This window comes from Lonchura striata, chromosome 8, assembly GCF_050655825.1.
Source record: "Lonchura striata isolate lonStrDom1 chromosome 8, ASM5065582v1, whole genome shotgun sequence".
Taxonomy (NCBI): domain Eukaryota; kingdom Metazoa; phylum Chordata; class Aves; order Passeriformes; family Estrildidae; genus Lonchura; species Lonchura striata.
The window spans coordinates 21,093,950-21,116,613 of record NC_140710.1 but is presented as its reverse complement, the minus strand read 5'-3'; the positions used below and the strand labels follow the sequence as shown (position 1 = coordinate 21,116,613).

The following is a 22,664-nucleotide window of genomic DNA, read 5'->3' as shown; positions in this document are numbered from 1 at the left end:
GAACACTAGAGAGAATGTTCAAATTATTGCATTTGCCTGCAGCATCTTTCACTCTCAAAATAGAAAGAGTGAGACTCCCTGAAGTGCCCTTGCAGGCTGCTGCCTTTGGGTTTATGGTCAGTTGATGTGTGGTTGGTTGGAAAGGGATTTCTGCCAAGCTTTTAAAACCTAACTTATTTTGAGGCAGTTATTTTAAAAGCCTCTTCATCCTACATTGTGGCTCAGATTTTGCATTTCACAGTAGTACCAGTTTTGCTCAACTGTGTGAAGTTGCGTCCGGAAATATTTAGGTTTCACTTTGTCTTAATGGTTTATCCTCTGCGTATGTGCACCAAGTGATGCAGGGTGTCAAGTCGGATCACATTCTCTTCTGAATTGGGAAGTTCTTATTTTTAAACATTGTTTAAAATTCCTGCTGAGCTTTGATTTCCCACTTTCTTCTTTTTTTTTATTTTTTTTTATTTTTTTTTTAATTTTTTTATTTTTTTGGTGTATGGATCTCTCTTATCTTTTTGGGGGCTTGATTTGAAGTAGTAATTTTTGGGCCATACCCCAGAGGGCTTGTTTGGGATGTGTGTGTGTCCTCTTAGCAGCAGTGTTTGGTTTGACTGAATTCTTAGAACATTTTAAAAGTGCAGAACATGTTAAAATCTTAAGAGGTCTTTAACAGGTGTGTGCTGTCCTGAGGTTTTATGGGAGTCAAGTAGGGTTAACTTGAGCCATTTTTGTTTTGATTTCTGCCTGTCCTGAAATCTTCTTTTTCTCCATCTAAGAGGGCAATGCAGATTTACCCACCACTGTGCCTTGATGTTAATCACTACAAGTAGTCAGGAGAAAGTTATCCAGGGTCTGTGTTCACTGAGTTTGCATTTGTGGTTGGCAGCACTGAATATGGTGATGCATCTTCTCTGTGGATTGTGCTGAGGCCGCTGGTTTCACTGCAAGTATGCTGAACAGATGGCACTCTGTAAAGCTGAGGTTTAACTCCCCAACTGTTCTCAGTGATGCCTTCAAGCGATATTGTTGGTTTGAAGGACTGTGCCTCAGAAGGTGCTGGTAGCTACTGGTACTTTGCTGGTGCAGGTTTTATGAAGCTCTATGGAAGCAGTGACTCCTGTAATTCTATTGGAATGCCTCTATAGTTGTATCACAGCCTTATAGTTTCCCTTTCTGCTGAAGACCATGGTAAAATTATTAGCTGAGATGAAAGGCTATGCTACCTGGGACATGTATCTGTTAATGCAGAGGGTGATGAGAGAGTGTGGATGTAGGGATAATTCAGCCATGCAGGGTACAGGGTGGGCTGCACTTCATGAGAAGCACACTGGAACATATTTCAAATTTGTGTGTCTTCCCAGCTATAATTGCTCAGATTCATAGACCCCTGGGGAATCTGCTTAATTTAAGCTATCTGCTTTCTTTTTTCTGAGAATGTAGGTTTTTGTAGCTTGGAAGCCCCATAGAGCATCATGTTATTTCAAGAGCACAAGTTATAGCAATATTAATGTACTGTGAACTATTCTCTTGTGTTAAAAATACCTGCTATGAAGTAAAAAAACCCCATAAGTTAAAAAAAAGGAATTATAAATTATTTGTCATGACCAATGGGAGAAACATAGGCAAACAACAACTAATGAAAAAGTCCTGAAACAAGAGGGGGAATGTATTATGTAACACTGTCTCAGCACACCTCACTAGAAATAGGCCTGAGGGGTGGATCCTTCCATCAGTAGTATTACAGTAATTGTGAATGCATGTGGGCTCTGCTTAGCAGCAAAGAAAGGCTTAGATGTTCTTTTTTGGGGCAAAATTGCTCTTTTAGTGGGTTTGTCTGTGTAGGTCTTCTAAAAGTAGTTGTTACATTAATTAAGGACTTGCTCCTTCTGACACAGAACCTGTGTCCATTTCCATGCAATGGAATGGCTTTTTAAAAATGCTTGCCCATCTCTGGGGCCCAACATACAGGACCACAAATATAGTTTGCTAAATGTTTAGGTTTGGAAATAATTCCTAAGTTATGTATCTTTTAATTCTGGTGAGAAACTAGTGATTTCATCTAATGTTATGCCTAATATAAAATTAATGGTGAAGAAGTTCAGCAGGAAAATCAGCCCTGAAAATGCCATTCTTGGAAGATGTTTTTAAAACTATTTGGAAAAGAAATCCAGCTTTTTCTGTTTTGTGCTGATGTGTATTAGAGTTTGACCTCAAAGTCCAGTGTTTCAATAAAATCATGTTAAAGTTTAATGAACTTAAAATGCCTTTTGTCTTGATTTGAAAGAATAGCAAAGTTTGAAATGTTAGGGTTTCTATACAATATTTCATTTTCCTGATGGGTCTGCTAGTGACAACCTTTTTCCAATCTTCCCTGTTTCTCATATTTTTCTACCTTGACTCAGGTGACTTGATGTCACCTATCAGAAACCCAGACTGCTCTGTGATTAATAAGAAGTACTGCTGTGATGGGTCTGGGGTTTTAAAAATTATTACTTTTTCCCCCGATCTTTTCTTCTTGTCTGTAATTCTCATTTGTTTTGATTAATCTCTTCTGCAGCGTTTGTGCTTGTGCTCTCTCCTCTCAAACTGGTCTGTATTACTTTCACCTTCTACATTTGCTTTCCCCTCCCACTTGTATTTTCTTTTTCTGCCAGTGCATCTGTTTCCTCCTTCACTTCATTCCTGATGCTCTTTCTTCCGTTCAACTGTTTCCCCTTCCCTGTTGCCTTCAGTGTTCCTGTTGGCCTCACCCCTGTGCAGATTGTCTGAAATCTGTTTCCTAAGAGCGCGTCTCCTCCGGAAGCTCCTGGATGAGTGTGTTGGGCATGAAGGCTCTGGCGGAAGTTATGCTTTTAGGACCAGTGAAAATGAGGTTCAAGGGACCAGACAGTACTTGACCAGCAATCTCATGTTGGGCTGTTTTAAACTACTTTTCGGTGACTACTTTTCGTAAATAGTGATTGCTTTGCTTTCACCCATTATTGTAAAAGTTTTTGCTGTTTCCCTGTTGCAATCAGAACTTGCAACATATGTGAGGGTGTCCCCAAAATTGTTTTGCTACTTTGTTTCAGGTGACTGGGCAGGTCACTCTGGTGGAGTGATGAGGAAAAAAACGAGTGCTGGCAGCCTGCAGGGTGAATCAAACTGGAAACTTGTTCTTTTTGAAGGCAGATTGACTTGATTCTTACCCTTGTCACCAACCTCTGGAGATTTGTGCCACCACACCAGTGCTTAAGCAATACTATTCTGTGGTTGTGTCCAGAGGAGCAGGTGGGGATGGGAATGGTAATTATTTTTAACCACTTTTCAGACTGATTTTTAAGGTTGCTTGCAAGGCAGAAATAGCCAGTCCTGCTAGCCAGCACATTCATCCTGTATCTCCTTTGTGATGGACATCAGTCTCAGTGGTTTCTGTGTCTTTCCAGTGAGTTCCACTCACTTTTCAGAGGCTGATAGACATAATAGTTAAATTTTTGCTTCCCAGACTCACTATTTAAATTCAAAGTGAAACAACCACTACACTGAGTTTATCTATATTGTGAGATACAAACTGCTACACAATGATGTACCTGAGGGCTTACCTCCATAGTGAATAATTTTTCTTCAGGTTTCTGTGGTTTTGCTTGTTTGCTCGGTCTTCATAGGCCTGGTATAATTCAAGGAAATTGCAGGCAGGAAGTGGGTGATGCCCAGCTGGTTATTCCATGGAAGTGGATGTGCTGTCAATGAAAGCTCAAGAAGGTCAAACATCAGTGACCAGTAGCTGTTCTGTAAATGCACACCTTTTGTCTTGGTTTGTTCATGTTATTTCTCCGCTTGAGGCTGAAGCAGTTAAATGTTACCATTTGTGAGTTATTTTTTAAAAGCTTCTCACGGGACTAAAACTTCTTTTCATGCAGTTTCTTGGTTTAATGGAGAACATACATTTGAAGAGTAATTGTCATCTCTTTGTGCTAGCTGATGCTATGATTTCATATACTTTGACTTACTGGAGCAGCTTTAAACTATTTGTTTCACAATGGGATACTGATGAGAACTTAATCCAGGTCAATGATTTTTGTACTTTAGTATTGGATCTTAATCCAGGTCGGTGATTTTTTTATTTTGATATTGAATCTTTCATAACTTGTGAATAATTTGCCTTAGGTACCCTTTCAGAGCTGAAACGTGCTGCTGTGAGGAAGTGGCTTCTGCTTAGTTTTCTATTGTGCTTTCCTCATCAAAGTTGTCATTGTCAAGTCTAGTCTTCTCTCCTGTGCTTCCTTTAATTTTCTTTACTGTATATAATTGTGAGAATGACTTCAACTAGCCTTTTAAAATTTGTTCTACTCTTATTTCATCATTTTCTTTTTCAACCATTTTAATTTCTGCCTTTTCTTACCAATTATTAGTGTCCCCATTGGAAGATAAACTAGAGATCTTAAGTGTTTATAGATTTCACTGTGAGTACACATGAGGAGCAAATAATTTGTGTGGTGTGTTTTTTTTCTCTCCCTCAACTGGCTTTGAAATGGGTACAATTTTTTAAAAAATAAAATCTTTAAAGTTTTCATAAGAGTAGTCACTAACAAAAAGAAGTGATTTCCATATCATTCTGTTAGGAGGTCCTTGGATTTCCTATACATGTTCTTGAGTGTCCTCTATTGCATGCAAGAAATTACCACATTTAGCAGACAGTAATTTGATTTGTTTTGACAGATAAGGAAATGGGACAATTTACTTTTTTCTAGTTCTCTGCAGCTGTCAAAAAAATTAATCAGAAATACCCTTGAGTGGCAAGGCATACTGGTATTGAAAAGGGAATGTCATTTGAACCACAGTTTATTGGTTCCCCTGCCATCTTTAAAGAATAATTTTCCTTGTGAATTACAGAGAGCAGACTTGTACGAATTTCACATTGTGTTTATTGATGGCAGGGCGTACACCTGACGGATTTAGCAGATGTGCGGGTACCTTGTGTCTCCTCTAGAGAGAGGAGAGAGTTTCCTCACTGCCCTGAGGAGACTCTCCAAGCAGGTGGGAAGACTTGAGGAGAGAGGCCGTGGGAGAGTTTGTCAAGAATTTGTGTGGAGGTGTTCATGTCCTGATGGGGTGGCCTCTTGGTGGTAGCAGATGTGGACAGATTTTGGTAGCGCTCTGAGTCATGTTCAGAGGCTCGGTTGGGTCAGTTGTGTGTGGCACAGCTGTTTTCAGCGGAACAATGAGTCACAGACTTGTGAGTTTCCAGTCCTTGCTAAAGAACATATTCACATAACTGCTCTTGTGGTTTCATTTAGAGATAAGCGAGCAGTGCAAGAGTGTAATAATTATATGGACTAGGTGAAGTACTTACTGTATACCCATTTCTGGGATTTTTAAGAACGCATTGAGAAGTGGCATGTTATTGTCACAAATGGAAAAATGCTTATTTCTGAAAAAAGTGAATGGGAGCTGAACACAAATATTTCCTGAATCCTATGCCCAGGAAATTAGTTGCAAGGGTCTATTCTAATTGTTTTGATTAATTACTCTCCTGTCCTTGTTTTACATAACCTCACTTATTCTGATCTATTAAAAGGCTGTTGCTGCATATTTTTTCTATCTAGTTGTTCACACTAAAGTAGCATCTTGCAATAAATCAAACAAGTTTGTCTTCTGCTACATGGACCCTGACTACATGACTCCTTGAGTTAAAGGCAAGAATCAGCCTTGCAGTATTGTTGTGTCCATTTTTCTAAAAAATCACTATTGTTGCTTCTCCAGTACTGAGCACCATCTCCATAGAGAGGCAGAGAAAGATTTGTCATTGTTATAAATTCCTAGTTACAAATTGCATATATATTGATTTTGTTTTTCTTTCTAATCTTGTCTCGATAAGCTATTATGCCTTTTAGACAATAGTCACTAATCCAGGATCATCATACTGTGTTTTATTTAGATTTCATTTTATTTAGCTGATTAGTTTGCAGAACAAAACAATACTAAACAAAATCTGACATAAAATGCGGTTTTCTAGACAAAATATAGACATTCTTACAGCTTAGCTCCAATGTTTGCATTCAGTATGTTATTTAAAAAAACCACCTAAGGAACCATTTGTGTTGAAGTGATGTTCTGGTGGGCAATTAGTAAGCTGATGCTTGTGCAGAGGCTTGGAAGTATGCTACAGCAGCTGCTTGTACTGCTTCTGTATGTGCTCTTTTGTATAATAAGTTAAAAAAAATGTGCCAGCTCTCAGGCAGATGCTTTCACTGTCCCTGTGTTAGGCTGTATGTTTTCCTTTATGCATGCATCAGTGCCAAAACCAGTTATGGGTTACTGTTCATGCAGAAATTTTTAGCCATGACAAGAGTGACTGTTGGTTTTTATGTAGATTTTTGTAAATAGCCAGTCTCTTGCTGTAATTTTGGCATGCCTGGTTAAAATGAATGCTATTGATGATACTATATTTAAGATGACAGGGATGCATTTATACAACTAACTTAAATTGTGCTGTGCTATCACACACTGCTGCTAAATTACTAAATATTAAATTTGTTTTACATGCATTAGCATCTTATATTTTAATAGGACTAATTTTATTAATAAAACAGGATCCAACTCTCTTCACTAAGTTCAGAAGACCAACAGAGCACTGAAGGAGGACTTCCCAAGCTAGTGGTTCTCAGGTTGCCTTGGTAGATTAGTTTTTCTGGCATTGTGTATTTCTCTTGTAAATTTAAGGTAAATGAAAATAAAAGCATGAAACTAATATTAATAATTTACACAGTCCTTCCTTCAGGAATGAGGAATACCTTTTACAGGTGTTTTTAAAATGCTTCAAGAAATTTACTTTTCATGAGGTCACCAATATGTGTGCAGTGCAGTGTGGTTCTGAAGTCATTCAGCTGTGAGTCAGTAACATAAAGACTGGGATGAGTTCTTCACTTTTAAAATGATCCTTAACACAGTTAGTCTACAGGCACTTGGAATAATGTGCCAAAACTCAAAGCACATTGTACTTTAATAATTAAAATTATTATTTTGGTGCAATGTTCTGCAGTTTTCTTCCCAAGGTGATTGTATAGCAAGAGGGTGGAAGCATCTGGTGACAAGACACTTGTACTTGACAAGGTATTGGTGGCAGGGTGCCCCAGGTGGTTATTGAAGTGTGGCTTTCCTCTTCTGCCCTGTGCTCTGAGCATCTGCTCCTGGGCTCCATCAGCACCCCTCCATTTTTGCAGTCTAAATCACAGGAACTGCTGAGATACAGTAACAGTAAAGTTCTGCCAGTATGGTAGGGGCCTTTTGCACTGCTGAAGGATCAAGTCATTGTGGCACTGGGGCATGGGGCTCAGGGGAGACACTAAGCTTGCTCTGCCTCTTGGGCTTCATGCTGCTCTCTTGTTGAAGAGGCAGCTTTCGTGTGTGGTGTTTTATGGTCTCCCATGGACTTTACCTGCTGAAGACTGAGCAACAGATCTTTTTACAGTTATGTTGGGCTCTTTACTGAACCTGCCTTCATGTTTTTTATGATGAGCTGTTTCAAACAACCATCTATTTTACGGTTACTTAAGAATAGTCTTCTGAATTGGATTGTAGAAAAAAAAAAGATATTAGTATCTTAAGACTCAGTACATAGTATTGTTCAGTAATGCAGACTTCTCACTGGTGCTCACATCCTCCATTTAAAACCCTGACTGTACTGCATCAAATTGCTCAGCAGACAGTCCAGATGATGCTAAATTATACTCTGCTGCTCAGGTTTCAAAGTATTTGGTTTATTCACAATTTGATTATTTTAGGCTATTACAAATACTCACTTGTGCTCTAGGATTTTAATTTTTTTTTCTTCTTTTCATATTTTCATAAATCTTCATTCTCATGAGTCCATGCTCATGAATGTTTTACTCTGTGAGATGCCGAAATGACATCCTTTGAAATGTAGTTTTGGACCATTTCTTGGTGTACCTTAGCTGTTATTGTGAGACCAGCTTCAGTATAATTTAGCTGTCACATGAAATGGGACACATACAGAGGTGACACATGGATTTCTGTGAGCATCCACTTGCCTGTGCTGAGATGATCACAGTTGTTAATTCATACTAGTGGAAGTAGGTATTTATGCAATTTTGACACATCTCCCATGCAAATTTGTGTTGCCTTCAATGATGTGTTTCACTTTGGCAGACAGCTTGGAGTGAGTGAATGCAGCCTTTTAGGCAGCAAGTGCCTATGATGGTGTACAGGTGGAATGTTTTATGACCACTGAACCTTTCTTTCACTGTTTGTCAGCATCCTTAAGGAAGGAAGCCTACTGCAGCTTCACAAAGATTTGTCTGTTTTTAAGTTGGTGGTGTAAATTAAGGTTCTAAAACTTACCAATTCTTGTGTTATACTGATGCTTCACTTGATTCCCCTAATTAGGAGGGTTACGTGTCACTGAAAAAATGAAGTGCAGTTTGCCTAATGCTGGCTGGATTTCAGAGTGACATGGTGCAAAGCAGCATGTAAAAAGATGCTAGTTTCTACATTTTAAAATTTGTATTTTAATTGCCTTTTTCCTCAGAACTTTTGGAAATTGAGAACTCTTAATGGTTTTGTGTCTTATTTATCACAGGAATTGCAGCTGTGGATCAAACCACAGTTTCATCTACTTCACCATTGACATCCAGATCAGATTCTTCAGAACAGTAGTCTGTTCCCATAGGGAGCAGTGGAGGATGTAGTACCTAGGGAATTTTGCTACATGCATGTGCTGAAGCTTGTTTTGTGCCCCAAACATTCATTATGCTGTTATGCATTATGGTTCATTATGTCATTGCAGTTTGGTGCATAGGCCACAGTACTCCTGTTATCTGTAGATGTGGTCTAGATGTAGATGTGGTCTTCTGTTTGAAGAAGGATGTAATAAAATGAAAAAAGTTCAGACAAGGGCTGAGGAGATTTTTGATTGTATTAAATGAGCGATAGAAAATGAACAATTTGTCAGCTTTTGGCAAGAGGCAACACAGGGAAGGAGACTGAGAGGCCTGAGAAAAGAGAAAATTATTTGCTGTCCTTTCCAGTGTGGAAAGACAGGGTGTCCAATGGAGATACTAGTTAGCACTTTAGATATGCCAACTGTATGGCACTCAATGCAGGAAGGATGGCATTTGGTGGCAGGTCAATACATTGAAGCTCCAGAGAACATCACAAAGCGTAAAAATACTATACAGCCATTGAGTTTTCACCTCCAATTGTGCAAATTTACTTTTGGAGTTTGTTTTCCGTTCATGGCCATTCCCACTGGTTTGTGGTTTGGGTTTCTGGACTTATCTGTTCTACTTACTTGACTTGCAATCCTTGAGAAGTATTCTCTGAATATATTGGAAACCCCTGTCCTTGCCACGGAGAGTATGGTCTAATAAACTGCAAACCTGAAGTGACACACCAGCAAAAATAGAACAGTGGATTTTTAAAATAGGTAACTAGAGGACAGTCAGATTTGTATTGGGCAATTTGTAGAGAGCTGTACTTGCATCCTTAAGGTCTTGCTAGGAATTTATTCTGTGAACTTAAGAGTTTGGAAAAGAATGCATATATGCAATTCAAGAAAACATTTTAAGTATTTAATGAATCATGCATGTTACTGCTAATGACTGTTAATGAGAATATTGTTCCTTCCTCGTGGAAATCAAAGACCTAGTACATGACCTGTATCTGCTGGTAAGAAATGGAAAAGCACAGGAGTTATCTGGGCTCGGTTCACCTTTAATAGTAGCTGTCAACCCTGTGTAGGTCATCAGCACTCCCCTCCCCTCCCCAGTTGTGTCGAATTTCTATGCAGGATTCAGTGCTGACTTTATTGAGAGTTTAAGTGTTTAGAAAAGAACAAGTTAGTACATGCTGACTTAAACATGCTCTTGAACCTACACTGTAGATGTATGTAAAGGGATTACATGGTCGAGGTCCAGGTCTGGCTTTTGGGGCCTGTGTTACATAACTACAGCCCCAAGTTATTCACAAAGAAGATCCAGTTCAGATGGTGAATTCAGTGGTGCTTACTTTCAGGTGTGGGATAGAAATAAGTTAAAGGGATTGTGGATCTGTAATGGAGCTGAAGTCGGGTGTGGAGCCCTCAGGGAAGTCTCTGCCTTTAGCCTGTGTGGCAGCTTTTTGTCACAACTTCATAGGGCTCCTTTAGGGCTCACTCCAAAATTAATTTCCCTTCCCTAGGGAAGGTAAGAGGTCTTCTCATGTTATTGCACCAACATTAGAGACTTGGTAAAAGCCAAGCACAGTCATGAATAAAAGATATCAAGACAAAATGGAAGCAGCTCTTTAGTGTGCCAAGCAAACAATATGGAACAAATGTACAGATGTACAGGGTGTTCTTTTTTGCACAGATGTGAAGATCTGTGTTTCATACTGTTGCTGTAAGGTTTTTCATGGTTTCAGTGTGAATATAATTTTTGTTTTCTGACTGTAAAAGTGTTAAGAGCTAATTAGTTTGAGGCTTTCCATTCTTTTTTGCTGTTTAGGTGTATCAGTTAAGCTGGAGGCTTTAGGCCTTCCTCCGCCCTACAATAAGTTTAAATCCTTTAGGAAGGTATAGGTTTTGAGGTTTCTGACTACTGCTAATATTTCATCAACCAAGTTGAAATGTTCAGTGTTTAGAAAGCCTATGTTGGGACCAATGACAATACACCCAAGTAGGAAATCAGTGTCATTAACACTTCTGCTGTGTACAGAAGCAGTTTTTCCACGTCACAATTGTAAATACACCTTATGGCACAGTGACTACAATTTTACTTTAAATGGCAGTTTCATAAAGAATTTTGCCTGGAGCATTTTAACACATTATTTTCTTGTATTCATGTCTCACACAATTAATGAATCAAGTATTTTATTATTTCAGTGCTCTTTGCTCCTGGATCTCTCTTTTAGTCTATTTTGATTTTCTTGTTTAGACTTTTGTTTTAGTGTGCGTCTGCCCCTTTCCTGTTCCTTTTCCTGGGGTCCTCTTTTAATTTCCTTTTTGTTGTCTTCCTCCTATTCATGTTCTCCTTAGGACTATTTTCCATGTTCTTTTTGCATTTGCTTGTAAAACACTCAGATCTTCCTCGAAAGACATTTTAGAAATGCAGCTTTGGGATATAAGATAGATTGGGTTACCTATTTGAAAAGGTAACTATGCACAGGAACTCCCTAGCTAATCTCTTTGTGCTTTACATGCTTAATACCGTGTTCCAGTTGCTGTTTTTTTGACAAGATACTGCAGAATAGATTTTGTTAAGTCTTGCTAGTGGGGAACAAAGTGGTACTCTAAAAATTGCCCTTTGCAACAGGGTGCTGTCCTCAGTTCTCCCACCCCTTTCTCTTGCCAATTACGCTTAGGGAATTCCTGTAGTGGGGGTTTAATGGTTTAAGTATTTCCCTGTATTGCCAGTTTCATGGCTCATGGGAGCACTTGACTTCAGGGACAAAGAGAATTTCAATGTTTCTTTGCTCACTTGCTCAACCAATGCTGTAATGCCAAGGAGAGAGTTAGTAATGCATAAAAATCCTGAACTTCTTTCCCTGCTCTCTATTCACTGGAATCAATATTAATAGAAGTGGAGCATCCTTTGTGCTTCCTCAGCTTTTTTTCAAGTTTTAATTTCCATTTTATTTCTTTGACGTAAAGAAAAGAGCAAACACACATAAACAGAATTTCATACTCAAGCCAAAATGCAATAGACACAATTGAATAGTAGTCAGTTAGGAATTTTAAGAGCCTTCCTATGAATATTTAATTACTACATTAAGTGATCAAATAAAGAACATGCTATTAATATTCAAAAAGTGTTAGCAGTGGTTCAGAGGAATTTAATACAGTTTTATAGTTCATACAGCAGCTTGTGTTGTGCAGGTCTTCAAAGAATGCCCACATCTGGAAAGGTAATAACATTACAGGTCTCCCTAGCTGCTCCTTAATCTTATGAATTAAAGAGTGTCTGTTCTTTGCACAGCACATTTCCTAGTAAAATTCTTCAGGCATGTAATGGTAGCAGAACTGTAAGCACCTCTACAAAGAGCTCAGTGTGGTGTCTTCTCCATATTTATTAGTGTACCTGCTTTGTGGCTTTTTGACAGCAAAGTCTGGAAGGTATTTAACATTTGCTTGGTTTGCTTCTACTTAGAGCTTTAGAAATATTGATCCTCTGAATGATTGAGGTGGTTTCCTGAAGAGGAGGTCAAATGCAGAATGTAAAACTGAATTCCTTTGATGTGAGTGACGTGCTCTTCCTGTGTGTGTTAGTTTCTTTTTTAAATGTAATTTGCAAGTTAATAGATTTTATCTAAGAGTTAAGAAAAAGAGTAATGCTTACTTGCCTGGTAGCTTCAATTTGCTTATTGAAAATAGGAGCACTTATCCTCTCATGTTGGCTTCTCTTTAAATTCCTTATGGCCCTTTTGCCTTCATTTAGTAAGAGTCTGACTTTAAAGATTTTTCCAAGAAAAGCTGCACACATATGAAGAAGAAAAATGTTATAAATGCCATTCCTGAGTCTGATATTGCTCTTTTCTTTCTTGCTGGCTTATGAGAAGACATTAATAGATGTTGAATTAAGACTTCATCAGTGGACCCATACTTCATTCACTTACAAATCATTACAGCTATTTTTTACTGCATATAGTGATAATTACTCCTTTTGGCAGAGCAGAACTAATCTAATGTACTTTGGCTGCTGAAATCTGTGAAGAGCCAGGAATAATTTCTATGTTGAATTGTTAACCCTGACTGTACAATGCTGTCAGTACCACAGTGGGGCTTTGTCTGATTATCTAGTAATCTGGTGTTAATTAACATACAGATAGTAAAGAAAATAATTGTGACATTTAGTAGAAGCATAAAGTGCTCCTATTTTGATAACCCTCCTTTTGGGATTGTTCTATCAAAGATGGCATGTGTTGGGGAACTGTCCAGCCTGGCTTATGGAAAGGAACTCTTGATATATGAGCAGCTGTATCTCTAAGTACCTGATTTTCTCCCTTTATTGGATGTGGCTGAAAGAACTGTAGGGAAGCTGGAAGTTTCCTGTGCGCACACACTGTGCAGGCACTGATGAAACCCTTGGATCTTTAGTTCCCCTTACTTGTTATGTGTGTAGGTTCAAGGTACAGTTTTGGTCTTGCTGCTGTGTACCTTTGCTATGGTCACGGGATCTTGGCTTGGTCACTAGAGGTGATGGTGCTGTTTGCTCACAGTCACCACTTCTGGGATCTCTCTCAAATTCAGACTCAGCAGGACTTGAACAGCATTTTAATGAAGTTTATGCTGTTCCTATCGGCACAGTTGTTGCAACAAATAGCAATGCAAATGGAACAAGTGAGAAGACAAGAATCTGCAACCCTCAGGGCATTAATCAACTTCTTGAAGGAAATTTTGAGGAGACAAGTTCTGTTTCAGTGCTTTCTTTCACTGAAACAACTTGCACTTATCAATCTTGGTGACAGAATATACAAAAGCAATTCTTCCAGTTAAATCCATTGTGGAAATTTTCACATTTCTCTTCTTGCTTAACAGGTATAAGTGCAGCATTTTCCTTTTTGCATATATTCTTAGGAACAGAATGGAAAAAAGATATTCCCAGCTAATCTGTTCTCAGCATTATTTCAGGAACAGGAGCATTATTTCAGGTCAGGAGCTCATGTTTTCATGTTTTGTAGTAAGCATTGAGGATGTAGAAAGTGCATTTAAGCATTATGGCAATGGTCAGCTCTTCTGTTTTTCTGACTTTCATTCTTGTATAATTCTGCTTTTCTAAGAGCATAAATAACCAATAGAGAAATTTCACATGTTCACAAACCTGAATATGCTTCCTTGCATGTAATATCAGTATTTCACAATTAAAGCAATTGTACCTTCTGAGATGTATGAATTGAAGTCAAGTTTGCTCCTCTCATTGCTGCTTTTATATACATGTTTTGAAAGTCTGGCCTTTCCTCAGCTATTTTTGCTATAACATGCTTGCTGTAATGCAAAATGCCATTACTTTTTGGTTTTGCATATATGGCTCTTTAAAGATAAGGCAAAGACAAATAGCTGCAGCTGTGTAGTTTATAAAGTGCTGCCATTTAGAGGAGGAATAGGAGGGGAAGATTTCAGGACTTTGTGGTTGACATACCTTGTTTCTTCCACAGGAGGTAAAGTGGATTTAGTGAGCAATGGGCTGAGTCCCTTTTCTATGTTTTTGCTCTTTTATCATAGCTTCTACATGATAGTGGCAAGGAGCCTCTGGTCTCAGTCTTTATGCAGTTATTGGGAGCCTCCTGAAGTCTCTGTGGGGCTGGGATCACAGCATGCAGAAAAGCCAGTGAAGTGTAGTGATGAAGGGATGGGTATTCCATGTCAGCAACAGTGAATCACAGTGGGGGGAAAACAACACCTTTCCTGACAATGAGTGACAGTGATCTTGTCTGATTTTAATGCCCTGTATAGCCTAGCATCTGTTTAGACTGCCTTAGATAACTGAGGTTTCAGTATATTCCTAGTGTGGATGTGTGATCCAGACACAAGGGAACTGCCAGCTTCCCAGGCTTGTGACTAAATATCTGTGCTTGTGACTCAATCATCATAATAAAAAGGAGGTGGAAGGTGAAACAAATACAAACAGCTTTTTTTCCCTGTCCCACTATTGGTAATTAAAATAAGAAAAAAAGTGAATTAGAACTTTGTCTTTCCTGAGTACTTGTCATTTTTTGGCCTTTCAGTTTTCACTTGCCTGACTGGTGTTGCTCTGTTGGAATTTCATTAAATGTCTTGTGGCACAATTTGATCTTCAGAGCTCTTTGTGTTGGTTTCTGAATGCCTAAAGAAGTGCTTTTAGTACAAAGGATACATCTAGATACTGAATATTATGGTCTGTATCAAACAGACCTTGATTCCATTGAAGTACTTCAGTGCCAAAATATATTTTTTGAGAAATACCTCTTAGATTATGGGAATAGAGGTTATATGATTTCCCCCCTCTTTTTCTTTTGTGTTTCATCTTTCACTTCAATAAAGGTCTAGTTTGAGAAATCCTTCTTCCCTGTGGGCAGCTTCAACCCTGCCTGTGCTTTTAGTATCTAATTAGTAATTTCTATTCAGTACCCTTTGTAAAACATTTCTATGCATTTCTGTCAGTGCACATAACAATATGTAGAAAAAGCCTCAAATAAATGTTTTTGTGTGAAGTGGCAAATATTGTGGGAGACAACAGTGGACTATTTTTGTGGGACCTTGTATAATTTGATTTGCCCACTGTCTTGTGTTTAATGTTCAGACAAATACAATCCAAATTATATAAATCATACCTGCATTATTAAGGTGGTAGATGTATTTTTTTTTTCAAACTTGTCATTTTAATAAATGTTGTGATAGTTAGTGCCTCTTGCAAATTAAGTTCAGTGCAGAACAGACCAGAAGCCACTAGAACCTATTCCATAAACCCATAGTGGATTATCACAGGAGTTACACCATTTCAGCAGCCCAGAAAATGGCTGCATAATGGGTTTGCAGTAGTGAAACATAAGGATACTTTGGAAAAGTCTTCATAATCTATAGCTGTTAATACTGAAAAGTGTTTTCAGGCTCCTGAGCCCCTGTCACAGAATCACAGAATGGGGATGGGTTGTGATTTCTGTCCATCTGTCTCTGGTGCTGGATATAGTCTCCTCTCATAGCATGTCTGTGGAGAAGCAAGAAAGAAGCTGTGTTTCTCACTAGTGTCAACTTTTTTTTTACTGATCTGTGTACTGAGAATGCTGGACTGTTGTAGTTTAAGCCATATAGTTTAAAAAGGTGTAAAAAAATGCATCATTAACTATTCCAAGGGAATGTTTTTAAGTTATGTTATTTTATTTTTAATGAAGAGAAACCAGTTCTTGTACTGGAAGGCAATGTTTCCTGTGGAAGAAACTTTGAGTGAGGCTTAGCTCTCCTCGCATCTCTGAAAACTGGGTACCCAACTGCTCTAATGATCTCCCTTGCAGTGTGCTGAGCTATGTTTTCTTTTGAAAAAGAAACACAATAATGCAGTAGGTTTCCAAATATCCTGAGGACTGTACTTACTAATGAGAGACTGCAGATTGATGGTGCATTTTTCTTACTGCCAGTGAGGAAGGTTGTCTTTTATAGACCTTCCTAGATTTAGCAGTATGCTCTTTTTTAATTTGGAGGCTTCTCTTACTGATCTTTACCCCTTTATGCAATAACCACAGTGATAAAAACCCCTGTTTTCAAAGAGGCAAACTCCTTCTTTAGAAGATCGCAGTATAAAGTTTTGGAGATAATTCTGAAAGTTTTCTGGGTAATATAATAAAATAACTTTTCTGAAACATTAGTAGCGTACAACATGGGGTTTTAAAAACTTTTTCATGTGTTGTACTGCAAAATGAATTAATTTAAATATGAACATGCTTTGGTTTTAGTTTTGCAGCTTTATCCTTGTAGCTCCTGTGTTTAGCTTAATAGTAATAAGAATTTCATTTTCATTTTACAAGAGAAAACTGATGGATATAGAATGGTTATAGGGCCAAGTCAAACTCACTAAGCAGTCTTTGAAGTTGTAAGGGGTTAGACTGTGATGTCAGGATTTCTCTCCTGCTGAAGGCACTGGCTGGCACACAGTGATGATGTGCTGCCATCTCAAGTGCAGGCAGATCGGACAGATGCTTACCATTGATTTCTGGAGCCTATAATACTTGTTACATGTTATGTGGCTGTTGAATATTAGATCATAATTAGGTCAAACCTGCCTAATATAATGATACATGCTAATGAATTAGTATTTAAAAAACAAAAAGAGGGGCAGAGAAAGACAGGGGATTAGATTCTTCCTGGGTCTTACTGTTAAAATATTCCAAAGAATTTAATTTACTCCTTAGAGTGTAGGTGCCTTAACAGTTCCATGAAAACATGTGAGCTTGTAATATGCTTTCTAATCTGCTCAGATATAAATCATAGTAACAATAATTTAAACAAAAGCTGATGTCAGAAAATTGCCACTAAATTAAAAAAAAAATTGAAGTAACTAATAAATCTTGTTGGAAAAATGCTGCCATCTTTCTTTTGTTGTAGATATCTGTTAAGAATAGTTGGAGAGATTTTGCTGAAGGGAGAGGACATCTTGTTTGTGAAAAACTGCTGATCCCTTAAATGGTTCTTTTACCTATATTAAGAAGCTAAATGCAACTCACTAAAATGCTCTTTACCAAATCTAGGTCAGATTTTAGACCCATGACAGCTCCTGTCTCTCCCTTAACTTTTTGTTCTATTTAGAGGTAAACAATTTAATGCAGCTATAAGCTTTCTTTGCACTAGGAGACTTGAGCACTAACACTAATACAAGCTCAAAACTTAGGTTTCAAAAAGACAGCTGAATTTTCCAGTGAGTATTGCATCTGTCAGTGGTTTTGAGAATTTTGACATAAGAAAATAGATGGGTATTTAAGTTGAATCAGTATTGTGCATGGACAAACCTAGTGGCCATTGATAGCTTTTAAGAAAAATAATAAAAAATCTGGGAAAAAATACTGCAGAAAACAATAATAACTTTGTATATGCCATCTTGTTTTTAAAGCTAATTTTAAAGACCAGTTCATTTTCTGATTCTTTCTGCCAGTGTGATGGAGGAGGAAGTACATATATGAAACACTTGTTGGCTTTCTAACCTTGCAATTTTGACTTCAAAATTATAATTGTTGCAAAACCAGATAAGCTTGCCACATTGACTAAGCAAGCTAGATTAGTTCTTAACATTCCACTTGGCATAAAAGTTGTCTGGCATAAGTGCAGTGTTGGCCTTGAGCAGCTCAGTGCATAGGCCAGTGATGACTGCCCCATGTGAGCTGGGAGGTACCTGCTGGAGAGGCTCTTTGGGAAGGGGGAAAAAGGTGGAGGCTGCAGGTCCACCCTGCACAGCTGGGAATCCTTACTATTGGTGAGGCCCTGGTCAGTCACAGGTGCTCTCCTGGCAGCTTTGGGTTGCACAGAGATGTTTTTTGTGATGCTTTGTGATGAGTTTGTTGGCTACTCTGATGTTCGCAGCCATTGACTGGAGCAGTCTGTTCTTGTAGCATCTCTCATTGATCAGTGCTTTCATTTGTGTGCCTTTGCTGTAAGCCTGGTCTGCCAGGTGCTCTGCTGTTCCTGTGTCTCACTGGGTAGTTGTATAACATGTGAAGTAGGCCTGGCTGTTGAATTGGTACAGCTGTGACACTCAAGATCAAAAATACTGCTTTGATCCAAACAGGAAGCTGTAACATATAGCAATTCTGTAATCCATCCTAATATGAGTGATCCTCATGGATCCACTAAAACATGCAGAACTGTTGTAATATTGAGTTGCTGAGTCAGTACTTTAAAAATGCATATTCAAAGCATGATGTGAAGTCCTTTGAAATGCTGCTGCTTATAAATATTGTATTTGCTTTTTGACTGTGGCTCATAAGACTACAACAGCATCTTTATGAAGATGTCCTCACAAGGTGCTAGTACCTCATGGAGCTAATTGTTAGCAAGAGTGCATATTGCCCTTTTTAGCTGTCCCTCTGAAGTTACTGATGCTCTTGACAGTTACTGCCTTTTAGCCTGGTAAGGTCTGGTGTAAAATAATCCACAGGAAAATACATTAAAAGCTCTTTAAGGAGAACATTGTGGCAGAGGCTTTATTCTTTTTCAGACTCAGATCATCATTGATGTATGTGGATAACTTAAAGGGAAATAGCCTTTGATTCAGTACAGAAATCAAGGTGATCTGATGATCTTAAATCTCTGCTAGGTAAATTTAAATGACTGAACTGCAAGCTTCATCTACTCCTGTATGCCATATGGAGAATATGTATTCATAAAGTCTTTAGTGTGTGAAAACAGTGCACATATATTCCTTAAACATTCAAACTAGAATTTAACAGATGAAATTATTGATTTATACATGAACAATAACTTTCACGTATTAATAGAATTTTTTAGGGTGACTTATCTGTTTTGTTCTGTGCTGTCTGTAGGGACCCGAAAAGTCTGTCTTTTGACTATTATGTATCTAGTAGCACATTCTCACATCTTTTTGTTTATGTAAAAAGAGAGCAAATGGTTCCTGTTCACAAAATATCTACTCAAAATTTGGTTAATGCTTTTAGTCTGAAGAGAAGGTTTATGGCTGAATTAGGACCAGTGGAGGATCACAGCATAATGGAAGTGCTTACTTAGAACTAATTGTATTAGTTAATTATATTGTGTGTTTATGAGCACATGTATTGCTAATCTACACACTTGACACTTAGCATTTCTGTTTTCTTTCCTCTAGTTTCTCTGCTTGAAGAATATAAGGACTTTTCTTTCAGCATGTTGTGAAATCTTTGGAATGAAGAAAAGTGAACTTTTTGAAGCATTTGATTTGTTTGACGTGAGAGATTTTGGAAAGGTAAGGATGCTCTTGATTGTATCTCAAGTAATACCTGTGTTTTCTGCTGCTTGCACAGAAAAGACTTTTTTTGGTAGCTGTGATATAGAAGTTGTGGTTAATGGATGAGCGTTTTTTATGAAAAACTAGTGGGGAAGAATTAAGACAGCAGAAAAAGTAGGTTTGTATTGGAGGGGATAATAAAGGGCGGAGAAAAATACTTGGCAGGAATGTTCTGAGCATGTGATAAGCCAAGATAAATGGTTTGAAAGATGCTGAGTTAAAAGGAAATGAAATGGAAGATAACAAAACTGTGGGTGAGTGCTGTCGGGTGAAATCACTCGGGCATAAGTCATGTGGATTCGGAAACTCCAGACCTGTACATCGTGAACCCATATGGCACAGAACATGTTTCTGTAGTCCAGGTGCTTGAAAATCACCCACTTAACTTGCCCGTGTACAATTATTTTTTGACAGTTGTATTTTCCTAACCTGCTGTAAAGCTCAGACACAGCTATGATAGGTTAATGTGTATTCTAAATTACACAGTATATTTACAGTATATTCTGTAAGCCTGACTACTTATGCTACATGTAAAGCTTTTTCCAGTCTGTTGTTCAGCCTCCTACATATCTGTTTGATCTGTCATTGCCAATATGTTTAGTTCAACTTCAGTTTCTGCTTTTGAGTCATAGTATCATTACCCTAATTTCACAGGAAAATGTCTAAAAATTACCTGAAGTAGCACTAAAAATAGTTATTTATTCAAATTTAGTGTTATCTTAAGCATTATTGCTTTTTAAAGTTATCATAATTTTACTATCTGATTTTTATGCACTGGCCTTTTTATAAGAAGTCATAGAGGTAAAGATGATGTAATAGTGCAAGAATGAATCAGGGCTGCAATATGATTGTTTGAAATGGCTCAGTGATCATCATTAGCCAAAATATCTAATTATTTTTCTCAATCTTTTGTCTTAGTTTTAAGTTCTTCGAGCAATAAATTAGATAACCTGGTAATTCCACCTGTTCTTCACTTTTGCTGAACATCTTGTCCTCATAAATAATATTTAAGATACAGCTTTTTGTTAAAATATGGTCCTTTTGTACAAATTTGGCTAATGAAAAATAACATTTGTTTTTGTTTTGATTGTGCAAGTAGCGAAGGAATTTAAAGTAGTTGGCTTTTTTTGTGTGTGCTAGCAATGTCCTATTTAAGGTATTTAAGTCAGATATCTAATGCTTGATTCAAATATTTGATACCTTTGCCTAAGGAATTTTTTTCATATTTCATGTTATAATTGCTTGCTGAAAGTTTTTCATTTTGTGCCACGTAAAGATATCCTATTTTTAATACAGTCTAGTTTTTAAAAAAGATTTTACAGTGCAAATTACTCTCGCTGCATCATTGAATACCCAGCAGAAACAGTTTCTGAATTAATGGTGTATTTAACTCAAAAATGTTTCTGGTACCCTTGATATGTAATTTTAACAGAATTTATTTTGGAATATGATTTTATGTAAGTAGAATAACTGGTTAAAAAAAACCCTGTATTCTATCCATATGTTACCTAGTATTTAATTGTACCTCCCAAAGTCAATTTGAATGTAGAAACATGGATTTTTTACTGTTTGCGGCTGCCATATAGCACAAATAGACTAATTATCCCTGGAACTTGTTTTCCAGTTTTAGTGCATCCAAGCAACGACTTCTCTAGTCTAGGTCACTTTTCTTGGAAAGCCATCAGGTGAAACTGCAGTGACAAATTTGAGAGGTGCTGCTGTGTGAGATTGTTCTCTCATGAGATGAGCTCTGTGCGTGGGAGCAGCTGCTCATGCAGAGGTGGAGATGCTGAGTTGCACAGGGCTGTGCAGCCCTTGCAGTGGCTGTGCTAGCAGCTTTTAGGTGCCTGATGGCTCTGATGGGTTGGACAGGGCTGTGCAGCTCTTGCAGTGGCTGTGCTGGGCAGCTTTTAGGTGCCTGATGGCTCTGCTGCTCAACTGTTCCCGTTGGGTGCTTGTGTAGAAACTGTGAGCTTCAGGCCATCTATGGAAGTGGAAGGAAAAATGGCAACTGTATTAAATTAATAGAATTGCAAGTAAAGAAAAGGTATGCTAAGTTATTTGTGTATCTTTAAGTGTATTGTTTGTACAGCTAGCATAAAATATCTTGAAGTGGCGTGAGATTTCAATTCCATATCCAATAATGTACTTACTACTTTGGAAATTCTGATTGTTAGTAACAATGGTGAGAATAGGAAAGTGTATATTTTCCAAATTGTTCTTTGCTTTTCACTTTGCCTTGAATTTTCTCCTTCATTATATTTTCCTCTGAATAGCAACTGCAATACAGTTGTACATGTCCAGCTTCCTTGAGCTAAAGTTGTATGTATGCAAAAAGCCAAAAAAATAATAGTGCTGTAGATATTTCCTGCTACTGCAAGCAAGCAATCCTGCCATTTCTAAAGTAGTACTTTGAACTGCTCTCTCTAAATGTGTGCAAAATATGAATGGCCTGAAAATGATTACAGGTGCAAACAAAGTGGGGAGTATGATTTTAAAACATTGTTTTCTAAACTTTTGCTGAAGTGGATGATGTGATGAGTGTGTGCATTACCTTTTAAGCATTTGAATATACTCGAAGCTGTCTTCAGATGTCTTAGTACTGGTAAGATGTAAATAAACTGTTGCTGAAGTGGCTCTGTAACCCTTATCTTGGACTTTTAAATGCTTCAGTTTAGTTGACAAAGAAATTACTATTTAATTTGTTATCTTAAGATGGGATGTTTAGTATGACAGACTTCAGTGAATATTTAAAAATGCTAGTGGAGGGAACAATAGGACTGTATCAGCTGTAAATGAACAATATACCTTCAAGGAAGTAAGGTTGAAGGGGAAAAATAAGGTGAGAGACCTGGTGAGGGCAACCAACTGTATTTTTTTGAAATATTCTGATACTTTTCAACTCTTCAAAGAAAATGGCAGACAAACCCAGAACATTGTAGAAGTAGCAGCTGTATCCTGCCAATATAGTCATAAGACTTTTAACAGCCTTTTGAAATACTGATTACAAAATGTTGTAATGGTGAAACTTGCACTTGGTAGTTAGAGGTAAATGAGCTGTTTCCAGATGCTTTGACATAGCATGTGAAAATTTGACTTGAACTTTGTGCTCCACTTTTCAGAGACTTTGATCTCTCACTGATTAGAGAAAAAGAAGGGTGTATGTGGAGTAGATGGGAATCAGAGGTGAAACTGAAGTAGCAACATGTAAATAGCTAAAGAATAGACTAGGAA

At 37.8% G+C, this 22,664-nt stretch overlaps 1 protein-coding gene across 12 annotated transcripts in view; it reads left to right on the top strand.

Annotated features, from left to right (window-relative positions):
* Positions 1-22,664, top strand: part of VAV3 (vav guanine nucleotide exchange factor 3) — a 177,211-nt gene that overhangs the window by 8,921 nt on the left and 145,626 nt on the right. For all 12 annotated transcript variants that reach the window (XM_085585948.1, XM_077785484.2, XM_085585946.1 and 9 more), the window contains exon 2: positions 19,272-19,388. In XM_085585948.1, the coding sequence (XP_085442074.1) occupies positions 19,272-19,388 (117 nt within the window). The remainder of the gene's footprint in view (positions 1-19,271; positions 19,389-22,664) is intronic.